The 24,509-nt window shown below is 42.6% G+C and overlaps 1 protein-coding gene across 4 annotated transcripts in view; it reads right to left on the bottom strand.

Annotated features, from left to right (window-relative positions):
* The window catches only part of psd3l (pleckstrin and Sec7 domain containing 3, like), a 164,529-nt gene that overhangs the window by 57,580 nt on the left and 82,440 nt on the right, over positions 1-24,509 (bottom strand). For all 4 annotated transcript variants that reach the window (XM_038970309.1, XM_038970310.1, XM_038970311.1 and 1 more), the window contains 4 exons: positions 23,370-23,450; positions 23,031-23,143; positions 21,991-22,049; positions 13,376-13,465 (listed from right to left, as the gene is read on the bottom strand). In XM_038970309.1, the coding sequence (XP_038826237.1) occupies positions 13,376-13,465; positions 21,991-22,049; positions 23,031-23,143; positions 23,370-23,450 (343 nt within the window). The remainder of the gene's footprint in view (positions 1-13,375; positions 13,466-21,990; positions 22,050-23,030; positions 23,144-23,369; positions 23,451-24,509) is intronic.

The raw sequence follows: 24,509 nt of genomic DNA, 5'->3' as shown, positions 1-24,509 counted from the left end.
CTTCCTTCAATGCAATAACGACAACATTTCAACTAAGTGCAGGTCAAAACCATTGCATACAGCAATTACAACTGCATACAAAGTTTGAAATGCTACATTAACAATAGATGATTATTAGGGCTGTAGTCAGGGTGAATTTTAGTGAGGTCCGGACAGGGGGGGCCGGGGATTAAAGACTATTTAATACGTACAGAGGAATCTGTTAGCAGAGAAAGTATTTGATGAATAAAATGGTTTACAGAACCATTTATTTTTCAGTTTTACAGCAAATATCCTGCAATTCTACACATTTTGCCATTGGGTGGGAAGACATTTGCGAAGATTTAAATGCACATTTCACCATGACAAGTTAATATGATATGCTATTTATACACAAAGTATGTGGACGCTCCTTCAAATTAGTGGATTCACCTATTTCAGCCACACAGGTTCCCGACAGGTGTATAAAAAAAATAAAAAAATAAAAAAAATCGCACACAGCCATACAATCTCCATAAACAAATATTGTCAGTAGAATGGCCTTACTGAAGAGCTGTAACTTTGCACTTGACGCCGTCAAAGGATCCCACCTTCCAACAAATCATCTCGTCAAATGTTTGCCCTGCTAGTGCTGCCCCAGGTCAACTGTAAGTGCTGTTACTGTGAAGTGGATAAGTCTAGGAGCAACAACGGCTCAGCCGCGAAGTGGTAGGCCACATAAGCTCACAGAACAGGACTGCTGAGAGCCGGAGCGTGTAAAACACACTACCGAGTCCCAAACTGCCTCTGGAAGCAACGTCAGCACATTAACTGTTCATCAGGAGCTTCATAAAATGGGTCATAAAATGGGTCTCCATGGCCGAGCAGCCGCACACAAGCCTAAGAACACCCTGCATAACGCCAAGTGTCGGCTGGGTGGGGTAAAGCTCGCCACTATTAGGTTCTGAAGCAATGGAAACGCGTTCTCTGGAGTGATGAGTCACGCTTCACCATCTGGCGGTCCGGCGGATGAAATTGGGTTTGACGGATACCAGGAGAACGCTGCCTTCCCCAAAGCATAGTGCCAACTGTAAAGTTTGGTAGTTTGGTTTTTCATGGTTCGGGCTAGGCCCCTTAGTTCTAGTGAAGGGAAATCTGAACACTACAGCATACAATGACATTCTAGACAATTCTGTGCTTCCAACTTTGTGGCAACAGTTTGGGGAAGGCCCTTTCCTGTTTCAGCATGCCCACGATCCATACAGAAATGTTTGTTGAGATCTATGTGGAAGAACTTGACTGGCCTGCACAGAGCCCTGACCGCAACCCCATCGAACACCTTTGGGATGAACTGGAATGCCGACTGAGCCAGGCTTAAAAATCAGTGCCCGACCTCACTAATGCTTGTGGTTGAATGGAAGCAAGGCCTTTTATTGTCCTCAGCACAAGGTGCACCTGTGTAATTATCATGCCGTTTAAATCAGCTTCTTGATATGTCACACCTGTCAAGTGGATGGATTACCTTGACAAAAGGATAAAATGCTCACTAACAGGGATGCCAACCAATTTGTGAACAAAATTTGAGAGAAATAAGCTTTTGTGTGTATATATATATTATATATATATATATATACACACAGTGAGGGAAAAAAGTAATTGATACCCTGCTGATTTTGTACGTTTGCCCACTGACAAAGAAATTATCAGTCTATAATTTTAATGGTAGGTTTATTTGAACAGTGAGAGACAGAACAAAAAAATTCAGAAAAACACATGTCAAAAATGTTATAAATTGATTTGCATTTTAATGAGGGAAATAGGTATTTGACCCCTCTGCAAAACATGACTTAGTACTTGGTGGCAAAACCCTTGTTGGCAATCACAGAGGTAAGACATTTCTTGTAGTTGGCCACCAGGTTTGCACACATCTCAGGAGGGATTTAGTCCCACTCCTCTTTGCAGATCTTCTCCAAGTCATTAAGGTTGAGGCTGACGTTTGGCAACTCGAACCTTCAGCTCCCTCCACATATTTTCTATGGGATTAAGGTGTGGACACCGGCTGTCCACTCCAGGACCTTAATGTGCTTCTTCTTGAGCCACTCCTTTGTTGCCTTGGCCGTATGTTTTGGGTCATTGTCATGCTGGAATACCCATCCACGACCCATTTTCAATGCCCTGGCTGAGGGAAGGAGGTTCTCACCCAAGATTTGACGGTACATGGCCCCATCCATCGTCCCTTTGATGCGATGAAGTTGTCCTGTCCCCTTAGCAGAAAAACACCCCCAAAGCATAATGTTTCCACCTCCATGTTTGACGGTGGGGATTTTTGGGGTCATAGACAGCATTCCTCCTCCTCCAAACACATTGAGTTGAGTTGATGCCAAAGAGCTTACATTTTGGTCTCATCTGACCACAACACTTTCACCCAGTTGTCCTCTGAATCATTCAGATGTTCATTGGCAAACTTCAGACGGGCATGTATATGTGCTTTCTTGAGCAGGGGGACCTTGCGGGCGCTGCAGGATTTCAGTCCTTCACGGTGTAGTGTATTACCAATTGTTTTCTTGGTGACTATGGTCCCAGCTGCCTTGAGATCATTGACAAGATCCTCCCGTGTAGTTCTGGGCTGATTCCTCACCGTTCTCATGATCATTGCAACTCCACGAGGTGAGATCTTGCATGGAGCCCCAGGCCGAGGGAGAGTGACAGTTCTTTTGTGTTTCTTCCATTTGCGAATAATCGCACCAACTGTTGTCACCTTCTCACCAAGCTGCGTGGCGATGGTTTTGTAGCCCATCCCAGCCTTGTGTAGGGTCTACAATCTTGTCCCTGACATCCTTGGAGAGCTCTTTGGTCTTGGCCATGGTGGAGAGTTTGGAATCTGATTGCTTCTGTGGACAGGTGTCTTTTATATAGGTAACAAACTGAGATTAGGAGCACACCCTTTAAGAGTGTGCTCCTAATCTCAGCTCGTTACCTGTATAAAAGACACCTGGGAGCCAGAAATCTTTATGGATTGAGAGGGGGTCAAATACTTATTTCCCTCATTAAAATGCAAATCAATTTATAACATTTTTGACATGCGTTTTTTTAAATGTTTTTGTCTCTCACTCTTCAAATAAACCTACCATTAAAATTATAGACTGATCATTTCAGTGGGCAAACGTTCAAAATCAGCAGGGGATCAAATACTTTCCCCCCCCCTCACTGTATATATATGGAACATTTCTGGGATCTTTTATTTCAGCTCATGAAACATGGGACCAACACTTTACATGTTGCGTTTATATTTTTGTTCAGTGTATAAACCCTGGTATTGTACCCGTTTAAGGTGCTGATGATCCCAAACTGTCATCGCAGCTTTTGTGGATGTCGATGAGAGTGTCTGATTACATAAAGGGACGTTTGAGCGGCTCCTCTGTTCTGAAGGTCAGCATCTGAACATTGGTAAGCATGTAGGCTTAGTGATGCGCTCCTGTGAAAACATTGTCCAGGGTCATAAAATGTTGGCCCAAAAACCTGCCCCTTTAATCCCCCTGATATTTGATCTCACTGTGTGCTCAGGGCCACAACAAAACCTCTTTCGATAGGGTTGGCCAGTATCCAGATTTTTATACCGTTCCTGTACCATACCAGGGTATATGGTATTACCGGCAATAGGGCACACAAGGGGCCCTATTTTCTTTCCAAAAACATGTAATTTTATTTTTTAAGGCACAAAACAAATTTAGGCAGCTGGGATCTTGATCCAGGTAGGGATTGATTATCTCTGCTGTAACCAAGAAGCTTGATCTTGACATCTAGCCATTTAGATAGCTAGTTAGCAAACCAAATGCATAGCTGGAGCCCCAAGCTGGATATCATTTATCTGACAGCTTAGATAGTTAACTTAGAGTTATAAGTGGCGTAGCACCATCTCAGCACCCAATAACAAGACAATGATGACCAATCCTGTGGTCACATCCACTAGACAGGGTTTATTAAGGCACTGGAGTGACCGACCGAGGCAAAATTCAATAATATCCTGTGCTGTCCGCAGGACCTATCTGGACTCCCTGCTAATGCAGAGGATATAGGGCCTCACATGGAGGAGTCGGACATCATAATACCCTACCTTTCTAGAGCAAACACACATTCACAACAGCAGGCCATGGACTGGTGTGTGCCATCTAGTTATTAGAGAGGAAATCTAGGGAGCTACAGAATTAATCTAAGGCCCCAATTTGATCAACCACAGATAGTGAAAAATCAGCACTGCGGGCTCACAGATATGGTTTCCCTCAATATCCAATGTCTGTGAGAGGAGCAGATTGTGGGATGTATCGGTTTAAAACATGGTAACACCTCCAATAGAGAATACACATTCCTTCATCTGTGTTTGATTGAACAGGGTACCATATGTTCTGCTTGTTCTTAAAGGTAAGATAAGAAGCCAGGTTAAATATTAGGATGTAGGCTAACTCATAAATGCCTATTACGGCTGATGTGATATATCGAAATGCTACTGTAAAAGCCGATGGCTGGAAATTTCTGGAAAGAGTAGATCACCAGATAATTAAAAAACTTGCCACTTTACACTTCAGTTGTTTTCACCCAGCCTTGACAAAATGTACCTCACCAAGGGTTACCTCAGCTCACACACGGTAGTGCTTAGTAACCACCAAATGGAAAACACACTGATAAAAATGAAGAAATAAGCCCCGTTATAAGCATTCAAACTGTATATTGCAAATGATCAACTTGTTTTTTAAATGTATTACTAGATTTTGAACAGCAGTTGACTTGGCGCTCTCTGTTCAATACAAATCAGTTAACCATTAACCATTCTTTCTAAATTGCATGTCTGGATTTAGATAATCTACTAAACCATTTTTTACAGTGTGAATAAAAGAATACCAGTTAAACAGAGAAGACGGTGAAAAAAATCTGTAAACAAAAGCCCTATTCACACAGGACTAGTATTTTATAGAACGTTGGCTATGTATTTATTACCCCAGCATGTCTGTTTTTCCAGTGGACGAGTCGGACCGGATTAGTTTACCAAACTGCCCCCTGTAATTCAATCGATTTTTTTCTCATTCAAAATGGACCGTTATGACAGTAGCCTGGAGGCTGTTCTAGGCGTGAAGATATTTCAACTTATCTAGGGATAGCCTATTAATGGCTTTTAGTTCGGAAAATTCTACCAGAATCAATATGAACCATGAACTGTATGCAGATCATTTAATTAACTGACATATTTGGCGATTTATCAATTCCTCAGGATAAGTATTATCAGAGGACCTTTCCTGAGAAACAGCAGGTTATTAGTGCTAAGATATCCTTCCTGTCAAATCAAAATTACTGACATGGCAGAATAGGACAGGATTAAAATGACAAAATGTGGTGATTTGTGCTAGTGTACATCCCGTCCGAATAGGGCTATAGACTATGTAACGGATGGAAGATGGCAAGTGCTGCAGACAATCCTGGCTTACAAGGTCATTATAACCTTGGGGCTAACTGAAGGAATGACATCACTGAGTATCAGATGAACATTAAAAACTTTTACAGCATGCTAGTGATGAATCATAAATATGAAAAAGTCCATGAAATTATCAGTGTCATATTCAAGGCAACAACTAGCCAGGTATGAAGGATTTTCATTCTAACCCAGCTACCGATGAAAGTCATTACATGAACAACTAAGCAAATTCTTTGCTTAGTTGTTCATTGACGAGCCATACTGCACAAGTACATGGAGCAAAATTAGACTACGTAACTGGAGTACATCGAGGCTATAAGTGGGATACGCAATACAGCTACATAGACGCTGTTTAATATAGCAAGAGACAGCTCCCATATTTCCATATGTATCCTCTTGTTTGACGATCACATGGAGCCTTTGGCCCAAAAGCGAAGGCAGACTGAAGGTTAACTCACGACCAAACAGCACGTCATGCTTTCTAATACAAGCCATTGGTGTCAGCTTTTTCCTGGACCAGAGAAGACTGCAGAACTACTATTCCAATGACTTTCAGACGGTGACAGAGGACAAATCAACAGTGTGTGGACCAAATTGCATTTGGATATTAGAGGTTGATTCTCACAGACACTGCTACTGGGAATCTAATATTACGCTTAAACAGTCCAGAACACCATGCAATAGTTTTTGCATCTGGCCAACCTGCTCTACCTGTCTGAGTGTGCAGTATACACATTCTATTTTTACACATCAGTGTACTAATCTAGGGAGAAAGTATGTAACACTCCAGGAATCAACTCCATCTAGTGAGAACAAATTCAGGGGTATTATGGACACTTCCATCCAGTACTAAGCATTTCCAAAGCGGTAGAGCTCCCTTAGGCAAAACAACCATGAACAAAAATATACTCAACCCTGACCCATTTGCTAAGCAGAGTAGAAGAAAAACACTACAGGATTTGTAGAATTCAACTGACCGACACTCACTCATACAACATCAACATACAATGTTGACAAGAGACAATACAATTTGGTCCCTTCAAAACAGCCACACAAATGGAAACAGTTATTTAGGGCGAAAAGGTCTTGAAACTTTAGTGGATTCGTTACATCCATCCAGTTGGTAGAGCACCCAGGTTTCTTTGAGCAATGTACTAAAACAAATTTAAAACAGTTACAAATCACCAGCCAAGAAAACAGCTGGTTGTACACATTTTAGAGACAAAGTACAGCCAGCATATTTCTGTGATTCAAGCTTTAGGTCTGAGTGTCAGTTTCCCCTCACCATCATTTTCCGATTTCTTGCATTACCATAAGATCTAGATTTAGTAAATAACTACAGATTTAGTAAATAAAAACTCTCGAGTCAGACTAAATGTAGTGGTTTGGTGGCTGTCATTCAATTTAACATCATTCTACTGCCCTAAATGGAGGTTTCAGCTGTCGGCCAAGACTAATCATCCTTAAACCCCTGACAAGACTCCTCAATTAACGTTTACTCAACTCCATCAGCACAATCAATTCATGATTTTGCAAGTGCTCGCATCATTCAAATGTTAGTAGGGGAGGCGACATTTGGGCCATAGACATGCACTAAACTGGTAAAGAACTTTTGTATGTCTTAAAGGGGCAGTGTTGTATTTTGAGGCAGGCTTGAATAAGCTAATTAGCCAATAGACAGAGAGCAGCATAATGTGTCTGGTTCTCTGTAATAATGGTATGGGAATAATAATGCATCTTATTTTGTAAAGTGGTTTCTTGCATCAAACACAACATTTTCAGTCACCTTGTCTGAAGGACATGTAGATAAACATTCATGTCAATCCCTGTTTGTTTGTTTTCCAAAAGTCTCATGGAATGTAGGCCTACATTTTACACCACATATTGGCTGCTACTGTAGGCTGAATGACAGAACAGCTATTTCCATGTTAAAATGTTGCTCAGTTGCAAAACAAATTGAGGGAACATTGCTTCTTAGTATATTTAAATCATATATCTCCCCCAGAACATAATCGAGCATCTGACAATTCTGCAAGATTTTAGTTCTGGGTGTCTGAGATTAAGATGAAGCTGTCTACATGTTAGGATTATACACTGCAAAATGTCTCCAGTTTCTGTACTCATCTGCTCATCTACTCAAACACCAAGAAGCCAACACATTTAACATTCGCCTCTCCCTTCTAAATGTTATCCACCAGTCCATCCATGCAAGCAATCATATTGTAGGAGTCATGCTGGAGCCTGTGTTGGCCAAGCTTAAGGGAACGCTACCTCTGCTTACATAAGCTGATGTTTTGCTACGCACCAAGTGCCAACGGGTAAATGCAATATGAGGCATCTTGATTTACATACAATGGCTATGCTTGTAATCCTCACAACTCTCAGGTTACCTTGCCTTTCTCATGAATCAAATCGCTAAACATAGCTAAGTCAAATGTGTTTACTGTTTATCTGATGGGTCAACCTTTAGTGACAAATGGCAGAAAGATTCAGAAGCTAGACAATAAGGTACAGTGGGCCAGTAACCGGAAGGTTGCTGGATCGAATCCCAGAGCTGACAAGGTACTAATGTCGTTCTGCCCCTGAGCAAGGCAGTTAACCCGCTGTTCCCCAGGCGTCGAAGACGTGGATGTCGATTAAGGCAGCCCCCCGCACCTCTCTGATTCAGAGGGGTTGGGTTAAATGCGGAAGACACATTTCAGTTGGACAACTGACTAGGTAGCCCCCTTTCCAAATAGGCCATGAAATCTCCAGAATGAATAGTACTTTAATCTTCCATGTAACCTAAACCCTTGACCAAGGTTGTAATTACAGCAAGTGAACTACCTGAAGATTGGAACAAAAACAGCTAGTGTGGAAAATAATATTCAACCAATCACATTTATAATGGCTGAGCTAGATCCTTCACACATTGTTGAAATGTAGTTAGTCAAAACTACACCGAAAGATTCCTATTTTGACAGAACTACAATTGTAAAATAACATAACTATGATTTAAACAGATGTGATACATCTAAACTTCCATAGTGCACTGCATACCGCTTTTGATTATTTTGTGGTATAAAAATGTAGAGAACAGTTTTTTTCTGATCACAAACAGAAAACTCAGGGACCTCCACTTCATAGTACCTCACGGCTGTATTCAAACCAAACTAGCATCTGGATTCAAAGGATAAGCGCAAAATGTCAAGATAATGCTGCTTATATTCCTTTTGTTTCACAGTGTAAATATAGGTTTGTCACACCCATTAATCCAGTAGGCATTTTTAAGGGTGTATATGAAACAAGGTATCATGTCACCAGGCTCCATTGTACTGTTTGTCAGTAAACATTATGATTTTTTTTTTTTTTTAACTAATAGTTACAAAAGTACTTTTGAACTTTTGGATGTTTGGTATTCTTGGATGTTTGGTATGCAGAAGCCATAGAAATAACTGCAGAATATTACCATAGCAGAAGCCATAGAAATAACTGCAGAATATTACCATAGCAGAAGCCATAGAAATAACTGCAGCATACTACCATAGAGGAGGCCATAGAAAAGGATGAATATTTTTTATGATATCGATAGTTCTGCCATTAGGCAATGGGCTAAGATGGACTTGCCTATTCATTCGGAAAGTATTCAGACCCCTGGACTTTCTTAAAATGTTACATTACAGCCATCTGAAATTGATTAAATATTTTCCCCCCCTAAATCTACACACAATTTTGAAATTTTTGCTAATTTATATATTTTCTTTTACAGAAATACCTTATTTACATAAGTATTCAGACCCTTTGCTATTCGACTCGAAATTGAGCTCATGTGCATTCTGGTTCCATTGATCATATTTGAGATGTTTCTACAACTTGGAGTCCACCTGTGGTAAAATTAATTGATTGGACATGATTTGGAAAGGCACACCCCTGTCTATATAAGGTCCCATAGTTGACAGTGCACGACAGAGCAAGAACCAAGCCATGAGGTTGAAGGAATTGTCCGTAGAGCTCAGAGACAGGATTGTGTTGAGCCATAGATCTGGCGAAGGGTACCAAAGAATGTCTGCAGCATTAACGGTCCCAAAGAACAGTGGCCACCATCATTCTTAAATGGAAGTTTGGAACCACCAAGACTCTTCCCAGAGGTGGCCGCCGAGAGATGGTTGTCTTTCTGGAAGGTTTTCCCATCTCTGTAGCACTCCACCAATCAGGCCTGTATAGTAGAGTGGCCAGACAGAAGCCACTACTCAGTAGAAAGGCACATGACAGCCCGCTTTCAGTTTGCAAAAAGGCACCTAATGAACTATCAGACCATGAGAAACAAGATTCTCTGGTCTGATGAAACCAAGATTGAACTCTTTGGCCTGAATGCCAAGCGTCACGTCTGGAAATCTGGTACCATCCCTACGGTGAAGCATGGTGGTGGCAGCATCATGGTGTAGGGGTGTCAGGACGGAAGGAAAGACGAATGGAGAAAAGTACAGACAGATCCTTGATGAAAACCTTCTCCAGAGCGCTCAGGACATCAGGCTGGGTTTGAGGTTCGCCGTCAAACAGGACACCGACCCTAAGCAGCCAAGACAACGCAGGAGTTCTGAATGTCCTTGAGTATCCCAGCCAGAGCCCAGACTTGAACCCGATCTAACATATCCGGAGAGACATGAAAATAGCTGTGCAGCAACGCTAACCATCCAACCTGACAAAGCTTGAGAGGATCTGCGTAGAGGAGCGGGAGAAACTCACCAAATACAGGCGTGGAAAGCTTGTAGCGTCATATCCAAGACGATTCAAGGCTGTAATTGCTGCAAAAAGTGCTTCAACAAAGTAATGAGTAAAGGGTCTGAATACTTATGTAAGTGTGATTTGTTTTTATTTTTAATACATTTGTTTGTTGAATGAACATCCCCTGATCTATACATCCCTACATCTCATATTTGACATTACAAAAGGACGGTGTTGATATGATAGCTGGCATGATCGGAACATTTCAGTGATGAGTGTAAAGGCCATCCATCACCCTATCGTAGGTCATGTACATCTGTAAATGATCCAAAATGGCCTTTTGTTATACAGAAGAAAAAAATCGAAATACTTTCATAGGATAGCAACGACATGAAATGCTAAACATGTGAATAATGTTTGCAGTGCCAGTACACTCAATCGCATTCATTCATATGCCACCAGTTTAGCGAGTGGTTTCCCCAGTGATGTCTCTGCAAATGCAGTAGTTTTATTTTTTAAATGTGAAATTAGATGACTAATGGTTGTGAATAGGCTACAGGGTGGTTTTTGAGTTTTATAACTGTTATTTGGCCTGTTAAAATGATTCATATATACACATTTAAAAAGGACATTTTAAGATGTTTTACTATGAACACCAATATTGATAAATTAGGGCCGGAGAATTAATAGGGGGTGAAAAAAAATATGCGTGGTTGCAAAATAGATAAAATGTGAATATTTTATCTTGTCCTAGACATTCCAGAGCAATAGGACAAAGTTAAGAAAACAGATTACTGCTCTGCCGGGTTTCCACATATGAAGTATGAAAGATATATGCTAGATCAAGTACTTCTAGTCTTTATTTAATATCTTGCGTCACAGTGAGGCACTGCTGTTTTTGATGTTGTTATCCGATAACTGGCACTCGATGCAGGTGCATTTGTCACCAATATGTAGGGGGGGGGTCCTGTGATTCCCAAGCATGAAGCACCTAAAAGGACAAAGCCATCAATCAATATTCTCAGAGCAGCTATGCCAATTTCTCTCTAGGATATAGCAGAGGTTGTCTCAAGGTCGTATAACTGCACCTTGAACAACCAGTTATTCATAAGGAGGCATCCACTAATCAGTAAAACATTATTTAAAAAAATAAATAAAGTACAAATCTTTCTATTCTCCACAACCAAAATGTCCAATGTCATGGACTATACTTGGCATTTGTATTGTTACTATACATACACTACATGACCAAAAGTATGTGGACACCTGCTCGTTGAACATCTCATTCAAACATCATGGGCATTAGCCTTCTCTTGGTATCCGCCAAACCCAGATTCGTCTGTCGGACTGCCAGATGGTTCATCACTCCAGAGAATGCATTTCCACTGCTCTAGAGTACAATGGCAGCGAGCTTTACGCCACTCCAGCCGACGCTTGGCGTCGCGCATGGTGATCTTAGGCTTGTGTGCAGCTGCTGTACCATGGAAGCCAATTTCATGAAGCTCGTGACGAACAGTTCTTGCACTGACGTTGCTTCCAGAGGCAGTTAGGAACTCGGTAGCGAGGGTTGCAACCGAGGACAGACAATTGTTACATGCTATGCGCTTCAGCATTCTGCGGTCCCGTTCTGTGAGCTTGTGTGACCTACCACTTCACGGCTGAGCCGTTGTTGCTCCTAGATGTTTCCACTTCAAAATAACTGCACTTACAGCTGACCGGGGCAGCTCTAGCAGGCCAGAAATTTGACAAACTGACTTGTTGGAAAGGTGGCATCCTATGACAGTGCCACGTTGAAAGTCACTGAGCTCTTTAGTAAGGACATTCTACTGCCAATCTTTGTTTATGGAGATTGCATGGCTGTGTGCTGTCAACAACTGGTGTGGGTGAAATAGCTGAATTAACTCATTTGAAGGGGTGTCCACATACTTTTGTGCATTTATTCATCTGAAATGCAGAAAATATCTGATCTGAAAAGATGCACAAAATGTACATTAACTCATGTCAGAATTGTGTAGACGACACAGTACAGTCCCATTCTCTACAGAGCCAAACTAAAGCCATGAAGCAAATTCCCAAAAGACTAAAGGAGAAAGAAGAGAAGCTAAGATGACTTATCCAAGCTGGCACCAGGCGATGCCGAGGAGGCACAGTAAGGGCATTTTGCTTTGCCTGGAGATCGTCATCCTGCCCACCATTTGGCCATGTCCAATGCCAACGGGTGTTATTGCCAAACGCTAGTCGATGCAAGAAATTTGCTGTGAGAGCTAGGTGTGTGTTCTTTTTAATTAGACAGGAGGGGGGGATATTATTTCATTAAATGATGAACAGTGAGACGGAGTCTTGGCAGAACATGCTAATTTCCTATTTTCTTGGGCAGTGGAGCTTATGGCCAGCAGGGCTGTGCTCTGGTTCACCCAGCAAGGGAGTAAGCTTCAGCCACACTGAGTGTGCCAACACCGGACATCTCAGAATGACCGTGGGAAGAGATTAAGCAGCAGGAAGTGTTGCTTTCTATTGGTGCAATATTGGCAGGTCACTGAGATGATTGCAATATTTGCTGATGGTGAAAATACTGCAGGTTCATTAAACTGCAGTATCCCTTGCCTATAATCCATATCCTCTTAGAGAAAATGATACCTAAAAACTTGAAGGCCCTCAAGTAAACAAAAAAGACATTAAGAATATTACAATATGTCTAATGTTTTTGCAGTGTACTAACTGAAGAACTAGTAGCAACAAATAGTTTGCATAGTTCACCATAGACCACAGCAGCTGCCATAATATAAGTGGACTGTAATAAAACCTTCTATGCTTGTGTGGTCTGATGTTTCACTTTGAGGCAAAGTCCCAAGACCTTTATACCCGGTCTCCAATGACAGAACCTACCTAGCACTAATTAATACCAGGGTAGAACGTTTGTCATTCGGTTGTAAGTCATTCAGAATATCAGGTTAACAAATATCAGGTTAACGTGGGCTGAATGGCCGAGGCAAGTGCTGTCTGACGGCTGAAGGGATCGGATTGTCATTCGAACAGAGTGGAGCTAATATCGCGTTTTGTGTTACCTGGTGCAATAGAAGTCTCCTCTTTCACATGACAGGCCATTGGACCAGTCTATCCACAGTCTTGTTTCACTCACGCCATTGAGGCCCTCATTATTTTACATTTGAGGGCCTCCAGACATGATCCTCCATCACCCGTACACAATCACTGGCAAATTATTGAATGAGGCAAAGCAACAGGACCTACCTTTAGGAGCTCTCGGGGGAAATCTTGTCCTCCATTTAACCCTTCCAGGTTATTGATGAATTCCTGGCACGTCATCTTCTTCCCGATATTCTGTAAGGTGTAGGAAACATTTATTACTGGGACGATGTGAAAGGAGCATCAGACCGAGGCCTTGGTTAACCCTATCAACATTACACAGTTTGAACTTATTGACAAGTTAAGGGTGCCATGATCATGACTTACTTTATGCAGGAAGCAGAGCATCGACCTGCATTACAAAATAGTTCCTGACCCTAAATACAAAACTAAGTGGATAGGTGCTACATTCATGGCTACATCAAACTGAGCTACTATAAATTTGGCATCATCCATACATTTATCATTTCAGAATAGGCACCAAGTCCAGAATTCTAATACGGACATCAAGGGTATACGGAGGTGGGAAAGTGGCATCTTATGGAATTGGAAGATATAATCACTTGGCTCCCATAAGAAAAGACCATTAAGTGTTTTGCTCTGAGGCAGTAAGTAAGTCGCTGGCTGGATAAGAGTACACTAGGGGGAATTTTAAGTCCCGATTGAATGTAGGTGCAATCAAATACTATCTTTATTCGATACATTGGATTTAATTCAAATAACCAAACGTTGTAAAAGAAAAGTTACAAGATCATTGCTGCGGCATAGTATATCAGTGGGTTTTAGAGGAGGTACCTACGGTGCACTAAAATGTTTGGACATTATTAATATTATTAACTACTACAAAAATGACCTACATTATCTGGTACATCTTTGTTGTGCAGTGTGTTCCCACAACGCACCACAAAGAAATCCCAGTCTAAACTAAACTCCATTAAAGCACTCAACCAAAACACGCTGGTAGTGTAGACACTCAACCAAACTACGCTGGTACTGTACACTCATGTCAAGTAAGGAGGTCTGTTTCCCAATGGAACCCTGTACAACTGGCTTTCAGAAACATAAAAATACCTTTGGCAAAATTAAAACACTTGTAACATTACACATGTATCATTAGTAAAGATTGAACGAGGTTTTTCCTTCTAGTACGAAATGGTTGTGGACTAGATCACTCTAATATTGCTGTTAATAGTGTAGGGGACTAAAGCTAGTATTCACTGCAACCGCTTGTTCAAACAGAATGAGCAGACGGTGTTTGTTCCAATGACTTGACGGTTCCTGCCAACACCGGCCAGAGTTTGTAGGTGGACGGCACTGACAAATGTTCAGACTGGCACAAGATTTCCAAAAGGCAGCACAGAGCACGTTTTGATCTATATAACGGCAAGAGCTGACAATCTCTCTGTGTACGAGTGTTAGAGTGGAAGGGGGGCTTGTAATGAAATCCTATACATTATGTTTAGAGTGCATACTCCACATCAACATTTTGTTGTTCAGAGATTCTCTTTAATCTATGCTACACCAACAGGCATCCATTTACTGTGCGATGACGCCATGGACCCATCTAAGACCATCTAAAATATCCTCTCCGTTTCAACTCGCTAGCAAACCATTTCTTATGTTTAGTCCCCCCAACCTTCAGAACAAGACTTGTGACTGCTTATAGGCAAGGTCAGAGAGAGCCTCTGGTGGCTGTGTGCATCCCATAACTTGCCCATAGTGCCAATGATCACAAGTAATTGTATCTCCCCTGAGAACGTAAATATACTTGAGTGACCATTAAATTAATTCCCAGCAGGTTGTTTTCACCCAGGGCTCTCGAAAACACAGTTCCAGCAACAAAAAGAAGATATATGCTTTCATGTGAGCACATCATAGCAGCTCGTGGCCACACAGCGATGCCGAGGCCGTTTCAGGCTGGACTATTCTAATAGCAGAGTTTAATCATGTTTTAATGGCATAGTGCTATGGGCCCCGTGCAGCAGAGTAATCATTGAACTATACTAAACAAAAATAAACATGCAACAAATTCCGAGATTTAACTGAGTTATAGTTCATCTAAGGAATTCAGTCAAATTAAATTAATTAATTAGGCCCTAATCTACGGAATTCACATGACTGGGCAGGGGCTCAGCCATGGGAGGGCCTAGACCCACCCACTGGGAGCCAGGCCCAACCAATCAGAATTAGTTTTTTCCACATAAGGGCTTTATTACAGAAATAACTAATCCATCCCTCAACTTCTCTAGGACAGGGGGCAGCATTTTCACTTTTGGATAAATAGCGTGCCCAATTTCAACTTCCTTCTACTCATCCCCAGAATATAAGATATGTATATTATTAGTAGATTTGGATAGAAAACACTCTGAAGTTTCTAAAACTGTTTGAATCATGTCTGTGAGTATAACAGAACTTATGTAGCAGGCAAAACCCAGAGGACAAACCGTTTTTTTTTTTTAAGTCACTGTCTGTTCAATGAGTTTATTGGGATACTAGATTTCTAATTGACTTGTTTGCAGTTCCTACCGCTTCCACTGGATGTCACCAGTCTTTGGAAATTGGTTGAGGTTATTCCTTTGTGTAATGAAGAAGTACGGCCATCTTCAACGAGTGTCACTTGAAGTGTACTTTTTGAGAGAGGCGCATGACTCGAAAAGTAGCGTCAGATTGTTGTCTTCTTGTATTGAACACAGATAGTCCTGTCTTCAATTTGATCGATTATTAACGTTAAAAAATACCTACAGTTGTATTACAAAAGTAGTTTGAAATGTTTTGGCAAAGTTTACACGTAACTATTAAGATATTTTGTAGTGACGTTGCGCAAATTGGAAGCTGTTTTTTTCTGGATCAAACGTGCCAAATAAATGGACATTTTGTATATATATGGACGGAATTAATTGAACAAAAGGACCATTGATGTTTATGGGACATATTGGAGTGCCAACAAAAGAAGCTTGCCAAAAGTAAGGCATGATTTATATTTTATTTCTGCGTTTTGTGTTGTGCCTGAAGGGTTGAAATATGCTACACTCTCTTTGTTTACTGTTGTGCTATCATCAGATAATAGCATCTTATGCTTTCGCCGAAAAGCCTTTTTGAAATCTGACATGTTGGCTGGATTCACAACGAGTGTAGCTTTAATTTGGTATCTTACATGTGTGATTTAATGAAAGTTTGATTTTTATAGTAATATTTTTGAATTTGGCGCGCTACATTTTTCTGGATTTTGGCCAAGTGGGACGCTACCGTCCCACATATCCCAGAGAGGTTTTAAGGTATCAAAAAAATTAAAATAAATGTAATTACTGATATCAGCCAATAGAAACGCATTGAATAACATTCACTACATGGAACAACATATCAAAAGAAAGTTTGTTTAAGAGTCTGTCCTATATCAGATCAGGAAATGACATACCGACACACACACAGCAAAAAAAAGAAACGTCCTGTCACTGTCAACTGCGTATATTTTATGCAAACTTAACATGTATAAATATTTGTATGAACATAACAAGATTCAATAGACAAACTGAACAAGTTCGACAGACATGTGACTAACAGAAATTGAATAATGTGTCCATGACCAAAGGGGGGGTCAAAATCAAAATAACAGTCAGTATCTGGTGTGGCCACCAGCTGCATTAAGTACTGCAGTGCATCTCCTCATGGACTGCACCAGATTTGCCACTTCTTGCTGTGAGATATTACCCCACTCTTCCACCAAGGCACCTGCAAGTTCCCGGACATTTCTGGGGGGAATGGCCCTAGCCCTCACCCTCCGATCCAGCAGGTCCCAGATGTGCTCAATAGGATTGAGATCCGGGCTCTTCGCTGGCCATGGCAGAACACTGACATTCCTGTCTCGCTGGAAATCATGTACAGAACGAGCAGTATGGCTGGTGGCATTGTCATGCTGGAGGGTCATGTCAGGATGAGCCTGCAGGAAGGGTACCACATGAGGGAGGAGGATGTCTTCCCTGTAACGCACAGCGTTGAGATTTCCTGCAATGACAACAAGCTCAGTCCGATGATGCTGTGACACCGCCCCAGACCATGACAGACCCTGCAAATCGATCCCGCTCCAGAGTACAGACCTCGGTGTAACGCTCATTCCTTCGACGATAAACGCGAATCCGACCATCACTCCTGGTGAGACAAAACCGCGACTCGTCAGTGAAGAGCACTTTTTGCCAGTCCTGTCTGGTTCAGCAACGGTGGGTTTGTGCCCATAGGCGACGTTGTTGCCGGTGATGTCTGGTGAGGACCTGCCTTACAACAGGCCTACAAGCCCTCAGTCCAGCCTCTCTCAGCCTATTGCGGACAGTCTGAGCACTGATGGAGGGATTATGCGTTCCTGGTGTAACTCGGGCAGTTGTTGTATCCTGTACCGGTCCCGCAGGTGTTGTTACACGTGGTCTGCCAATGTGAGCGTGATCAGCTGTCCGTCCTGTCTCCCTGTAGCGCTGTCTTAGGCGTCTCACAGTGCGGACTTTGCAATATATTGCCCTGGCCACATCTGCAGCAGTCATGCCTCCTTGCAGCATGCCTAAGGCACGTTCACGCAGATGAGCAGGGACCCTGGGCATCTTTCTTTGGTATTTTCAGAGTCAGTAGAAAGGCCACTTCAGTGTCCTAAGTTTTCATAACTGTGACCTTAATTGAAGGTCCTCAAGAACACAGTGGTTTCCATCATTCTTAAATGGAAGTTTGGAACCACCAAGACTTTTCCTAGAGCTGGCCGCCTGGCCAAACTGAGCAATCACGGGAGAAGGGCCTTGGTCAGGTGACCAAGAACCCGACGGACACTCTGATAGAGCTCCAGAGTTCCTCTGTGGAGATGGAAGAACCTTCCAGAAACACAACCATCTCTGCAGCACTCCACCAATCAGGCCAGATGTGTGGCCAGATGGAAGCCACTCTTCAGTAAAAGGCACATGACAGCCTGCTTGGAGTTTGCCAAAAGGCACCTAAAGGACTCTGACCATGACAAACAAGATACTCTGGTCTAATAAAACCAACATTGAACTCTTTGGCCTGAATTCCAAGGCTCACGTCTGGAGGAAACCTGGCACCATCCCTACGGTGAAGCATGGTAGTGGCAGCATCATGCTGTGGGAATGTTTTTCAGCGGCAGGGACTGGGAGACTAGTCAGGGTTGAGGGAAAGATGAATGGAGCAAAGTACAAAGAGATCCTTGATGAAAACCTGCTCCAGAGCACTCAGGACCTTAGACTGGGGTGAAGGTTCACCTTCCAACTGGATCTCAAATACACTGCTCAAAAAAATAAAGGGAACACTTAAACAACACAATGTAACTCCAAGTCAATCACACTTCTGTGAAATCAAACTGTCCACTTAGGAAGCAACACTGATTGACAATACATTTCACATGCTGTTGTGCAAATGGAATAGACAAAAGGTGGAAATTATAGGCAATTAGCAAGACACCCCCAATAAAGGAGTGGTTCTGCAGGTGGTGACCACAGACCACTTCTCAGTTCCTATGCTTCCTGGCTGATGTTTTGGTCACTTTTTAATGCTGGTGGTGCTTTCACTCTAGTGGTAGCACGAGACAGAGTCTACAACCCACACAAGTGGCTCAGGTAGTGCAGCTCATCCAGGATGGCACATCAATGCGAGCTGTGGCAAGAAGGTTTGCTGTGTCTGTCAGCGTAGTGTCCAGAGCATGGAGGCGCTACCAGGAGACAGGCCAGTACATCAGGAGACGTGGAGGAGGCCGTAGGAGGGCAACAACCCAGCAGCAGGACCGCTACCTCCGCCTTTGAGCAGGAGGAGCACTGCCAGAGCCCTGCAAAATGACCTCCAGCAGGCCACAAATGTGCATGTGTCAGCATATGGTCTCACAAGGGCTCTGAGGATCTCATCCTGGTACCTAATGGCAGTCAGGCTACCTCTGGCGAGCACATGGAGGGCTGTGCGGCCCCCCAAAGAAATGCCACCCCACACCATGACTGACCCACCGCCAAACCGGTCATGCTGGAGGATGTTGCAGGCAGCAGAACGTTCTCCACGGCGTCTCCAGACTCTGTCACGTCTGTCACATGTGCTCATGTGCAGAGTGGGAACCTGCTTTCATCTGTGAAGAGCACAGGGCGCCAGTGGCGAATTTGCCAATCTTGGTGTTCTCTGGCAAATGCCAAACGTCCTGCACGGTGTTGGGCTGTAAGCACAACCCCCACCTGTGGACGTCGGGCCCTCATACCACCCTCATGGAGTCTGTTTCTGACCGTTTGAGCAGACACATGCACATTTGTGGCCTGCTGGAGGTCATTTTGCAGGGCTCTGGCAGTGCTCCACCTGCTCCTCCTTGCACAAAGGTGGAGGTAGAGGTCCTGCTGCTGGGTTGTTGCCCTCCTACGGCCTCCTCCACGTCTCCTGATGTACTGGCCTGTCTCCTGGTAGCGCCTCCATGCTCTGGACACTACGCTGACAGACACAGCAAACCTTCTTGCCACAGCTCGCATTGATGTGCCATCCTGGATGAGCTGCACTACCTAAGACACTTGTGTGGGTTGTAGACTCCGTCTCATGCTACCACTAGAGTGAACGCACCACCAGCATTAAAAAGTGACCAAAACATCAGCCAGGAAGCATAGGAACTGAGAAGTGGTCTGTGGTCACCACCTGCAGAACCACTCCTTTATTGGGGGTGTCTTGCTAATTGCCTATAATTTCCACCTTTTGTCTATTCCATTTGCACAACAGCATGTGAAATTTATTGTCAATCAGTGTTGCTTCCTAAGTGGACAGTTTGATTTCACAGAAGTGTGATTGACTTGGAGTTACATTGTGTTGTTTAAGTGTTCCCTTTATTTTTTTGAGCAGTGTATATTTTGATTTGTTTCACACTTTCTTGGCTAGTACATGATTCCATGTGTCATTTCATAGTTTTGATGTCTTCTATTATTCTACAATGCAGAAAATAGTAAAAAATAAAACCCCTGGAATGAGTAGGTGTCCGAACTTTTGAGTGGTACTGTATATCTAGTTTAAACAGACGGATTTTGATGGGGATTTTTGTATTATGTTAATTACATTTCTGCGGGTGCGTGACCATTGTAGGCTAAGTGTTAATCAGCTTCTTGATATGCCACACCTGTCAAGTGGCTGGATCATCTTGACAAAGGATAAAATTCTCACTAACAGGGATGTAAACTAATTTGTGCACAACATTTGAGAAATAAGCTTTTTGGGCATATGGATAATTTTTGTGAACTTTAATTTCAGCTCATGAAATATGCAACCAGCACTTCACGTGTTGAATTTATATTTTGGTTCAGTGTAGTATTTTTAAAAAAAATCAAAGGTTAGTCTGAAATCGAAGAGACTAATTAAAATAAATGTAATCTCTCACCAGTTGCAATGTGTTTGACAGTTAGCTTGACTTAGAAGTGAGACAAGGCTTTCTTAAGAGCAAACCGAGTCTGTCAGACAGTGTCAGGGCGTTGATCAGACTGACTAATGCCTACCTAACCAAAGCCTGTATGGCCGAGTAGGGAGCCACAAGCAGATGGTACATGGGAGAAAAAACATTGACCAGACGGAGAAAATATCCAAAACCTTGAGCCAATACAAAGTTACATTAACACTACTTTCCATCACTTGCATGCACATTGCAATCAGAGTACATAGCCGACCCCTCTTCTGTGTAAGAGGAGCACATAATATAACTAAATGGACAGATCTCCCCCGAAATCTATTGATCCCAGTATTTATTGAGTGGTGGTGGGCAAACCAACCAGTCATCCTCTAACTGCCCCTGTCCCCAAACAGAAGGTGTGTGTTGGACAGGCACCGCTTCGTTAGCCATTCATCACTGCTCTGTGTCCTTGTCTAGAAGTATTCAGCCATTTTACAGGAGGGACTGGAGAGGATCCCAGGGTGACGTGGTAGCCTTCACTTTATAAAATGCTCAAAGCTTTAAAAAAACACTAAATCAAATAAAAGCCTGAAATTTAGCTGCCGGTTCTCAGAGAGGGTGATGTAAAAAAAAATATTAAATTATCTTTGAGGCACAAGCTTAATATTTAGAATAAGAATAATTGTTTTTGTAATCAAATATATATTATTGAGTCTCCTTGGAAAGAAAGACACACAAAAAGGGGCAATCTGGGGTTGGTACATTCATTATATATTTATTTATGTATGATCTATAGCCAATCATATATTTATGTATGATCTATAGCCAATCATTATATATTTATGTATGTATGATCTATAGCCAATCATTATATATTTATTTATGTACGAACTATAGCCAATCATTATATATATTTTATGTATGATCTATAGCCAATCATTATTGAAGAATCTAACTTAAAAATGCCTTATGAGCTTAGGTCAACTGTTGCACCCCATCAGAACCTTAAATAAGCTTATTTTAGTCCATTTATTTTTTTGTAAACAATGTATAACTTCAAAACATGGTTAACATTATCCCCTTGATCTCATGGAGGGTCAGTCCTTACATCTATAGCTCTGTCTAGGAATTTGAGAGTGGTTACATTTCTCCATTCCCATCCTTTAGTTGTTTTAACCCCCCAAAAATTGTCAGGGTGAATGCTTTGCTGCTGTTTGAATGCCAGATTGCCCCTTTAACAATGCCTTATGTGATAAGATTAGTGTAGTGGTTCTCAAGGGTTAGAATGGCAAGAACAAAAGGTCAAAAGCTCAGCAGAGAAAGAGAGTGAAGAACTTACATGGCCATGAAGGTCCGTGTTCAACAGCATCAGAGCACATGTAAGGCAATGGGCTCCATCTGCAAAAATTAGGTTAATTAGTGAAGGTGAAATTTAAGAGTACCCATTTTAGCAATGACGGATGGTTGTTCTGTGTTAATATGTACATCAACAAATGTCTTGTTAATGTTATATTTCATGAGCAACGGGATACAGGTTGTGGTGCGTACTGGTGGTTAGACCAGCAAGGAACAAAAATTGTTTTATCTTTCTCATGCTGCTGAAATGTCACATCTTGCACAGGCGGATTTATAAAGATGCCCTCTAGAAAGGCACAAGTCCCCCTATGATGATCACAACATCCATTTCTACATAGTGGTGTAACATCACTTCCATGGCAACGAGAGGACCGTTTTAGCTTTTACCCATACTGGTCAGAGGCTTGTTGTTACTAAGACTGTTGCTATGGAAGACATGACACTGGTATTGGGGGAGTACTGTAGACTGCATTTGAAGGTAAAAACCAATGCATTTGATTCCATTGAAATGGACATTGTTAGAAAGACTACAGTCTAATACGACTACTGAGCCAATGAAGTGACTCATGGTTTAAGACTGTTGCGTCAAATGCCTCAATGAAAGCTACACGATATAATCAAGCAATGAGGAACGAGGGGGCGTGGAATATGGCCAATATACCACGGCTAAGGGCTGTTCTTATGCACGACGCAAAGCGTATATCACAAACCCCCGAGGTGCCTTATTGCTATTATAAACTGGTTACCAACGTAATTAGAGCAGTAAAAAAATATATATTTTGCCATAGCCATGGTATACGGTCTCATATACCACAGTTGTCAGCCAATCAGCATTCAGGGCTGGCACCACCCAGTATATAACTAGTGGAACTAACACAGCAAATAGTAACCCTTCAGCACACACTGAGATATGACAAAAGCTTTGGTTTGTCAGCCATTGGTAAGCACTTTTCACATCTTGTTTAATCACTCAAAACACTTGTCAAGTCATGTTAGCACAGACACAAAGAAGTTAACAAGTACCTTGTGAGGAGATGACGGTGGGGTTACATTGATAGTACCTATTGGAAAAGTGGATCAAAACCCGTTCTCTCTCCTGGGTTTCGCCTATTAGTGCAAAAGCTTTCAAGAAAGATCTGAGGACACAGAAGCAGCAAGTCAGATGAAATGAAGTGCATACATCAATATCAGGGCTTCTTGAGGGGAAAAAAACAAAACACTGGTCGTGTTTTGTAAGATGTAATTTATTTGGATTACCGGGGAGGCAGGCATTAAACCTCAAATATTTTTTGAGGAATGCCTTTGTTGCCTGCATGCTTGAACTAAATTTGTCAAATGGCTACAATAGTGATAAATGGTTACCTGAGAGATTGGTCCAATGTCATCCCTGTAAACTCAAAAAATGTGAGGTACTCTTCAGCAACCATCTTGCTGAAGTCATTGCTGTAAGAAAGAAAGATAATGGTGTTTAGATACACACCAAAGACCACAATTGCCAGTAACAAAACTCACAAGTAAATACTTTAGAGGTAACTGTTGCCTTGCCACTAGGATTCAAAACTCCCCACATACTCCCCTGAAAGGGTCAAGGATCTCAGGCTCTTACTGGTTTGTACAGAGCCGTGTACAGAGCTGTGTATAGAGCGCATCACTTTCATACCTAAAACACAGCAGGCCTTGACTTCTACACAGCATTACATTCATTGTTATTTTGAAGGGAAAATACACCTGCGTTTCTATGAACGCCCACAGAGAAAAAAACCTGTTCCAGTTTCAATCAACAAATGATGTACTGTAGAGGACAAGCACAACTCCACTTTCTTCTAGCGCTACCTGGGGCTCTAGCTGGGGGTTTATCTGGGGCTCTAGCTGGGGCTCTAGCTGGGGCTCTAGCTGGGGCTCTAGCTGGGGCTCTAGCTGGGGGTTTATCTGGGGCTCTAGCTGGGGGTTTATCTGGGGCTCTAGCTGGGGGTTTATCTGGGGCTCTAGCTGGGGCTCTAGCTGGGGGTCTAGCTGGGGCTCTAGCTGGGGCTCTAGCTGGGGCTCTAGCTGGGGCTCTAGCTGGGGGTTTATCTGGGGGTTTATCTGGGGCTCTAGCTGGGGCTCTAGCTGGGGCTCTAGCTGGGGGTTTATCTGGGGCTCTAGCTGGGGGTTTATCTGGGGCTCTAGCTGGGGGTTTATCTGGGGCTCTAGCTGGGGGTTTATCTGGGGCTCTAGCTGGGGGTTTATCTGGGGCTCTAGCTGGGGGTTTATCTGGGGCTCTACCTGGGGGTTTATCTGGGGCTCTACCTGGGGGTTTATCTGGGGCTCTACCTGGGGGTTTATCTGGGGCTCTACCTGGGGCTCTAGCTGGGGCTCTACCTGGGGCTCTAGCTGGGGCTCTAGCTGGGGGTTTATCTGGGGCTCTAGCTGGGGGTTTATCTGGGGCTCTAGCTGGGGGTTTATCTGGGGCTCTAGCTGGGGCTCTAGCTGGGGCTCTAGCTGGGGCTCTAGCTGGGGCTC

This window comes from Salvelinus namaycush, chromosome 31 (genome assembly GCF_016432855.1).
Source record: "Salvelinus namaycush isolate Seneca chromosome 31, SaNama_1.0, whole genome shotgun sequence".
Taxonomy (NCBI): domain Eukaryota; kingdom Metazoa; phylum Chordata; class Actinopteri; order Salmoniformes; family Salmonidae; genus Salvelinus; species Salvelinus namaycush.
Note: the sequence above shows the minus strand (reverse complement) of the source record. Positions and strands in the feature narration are given on the sequence as shown.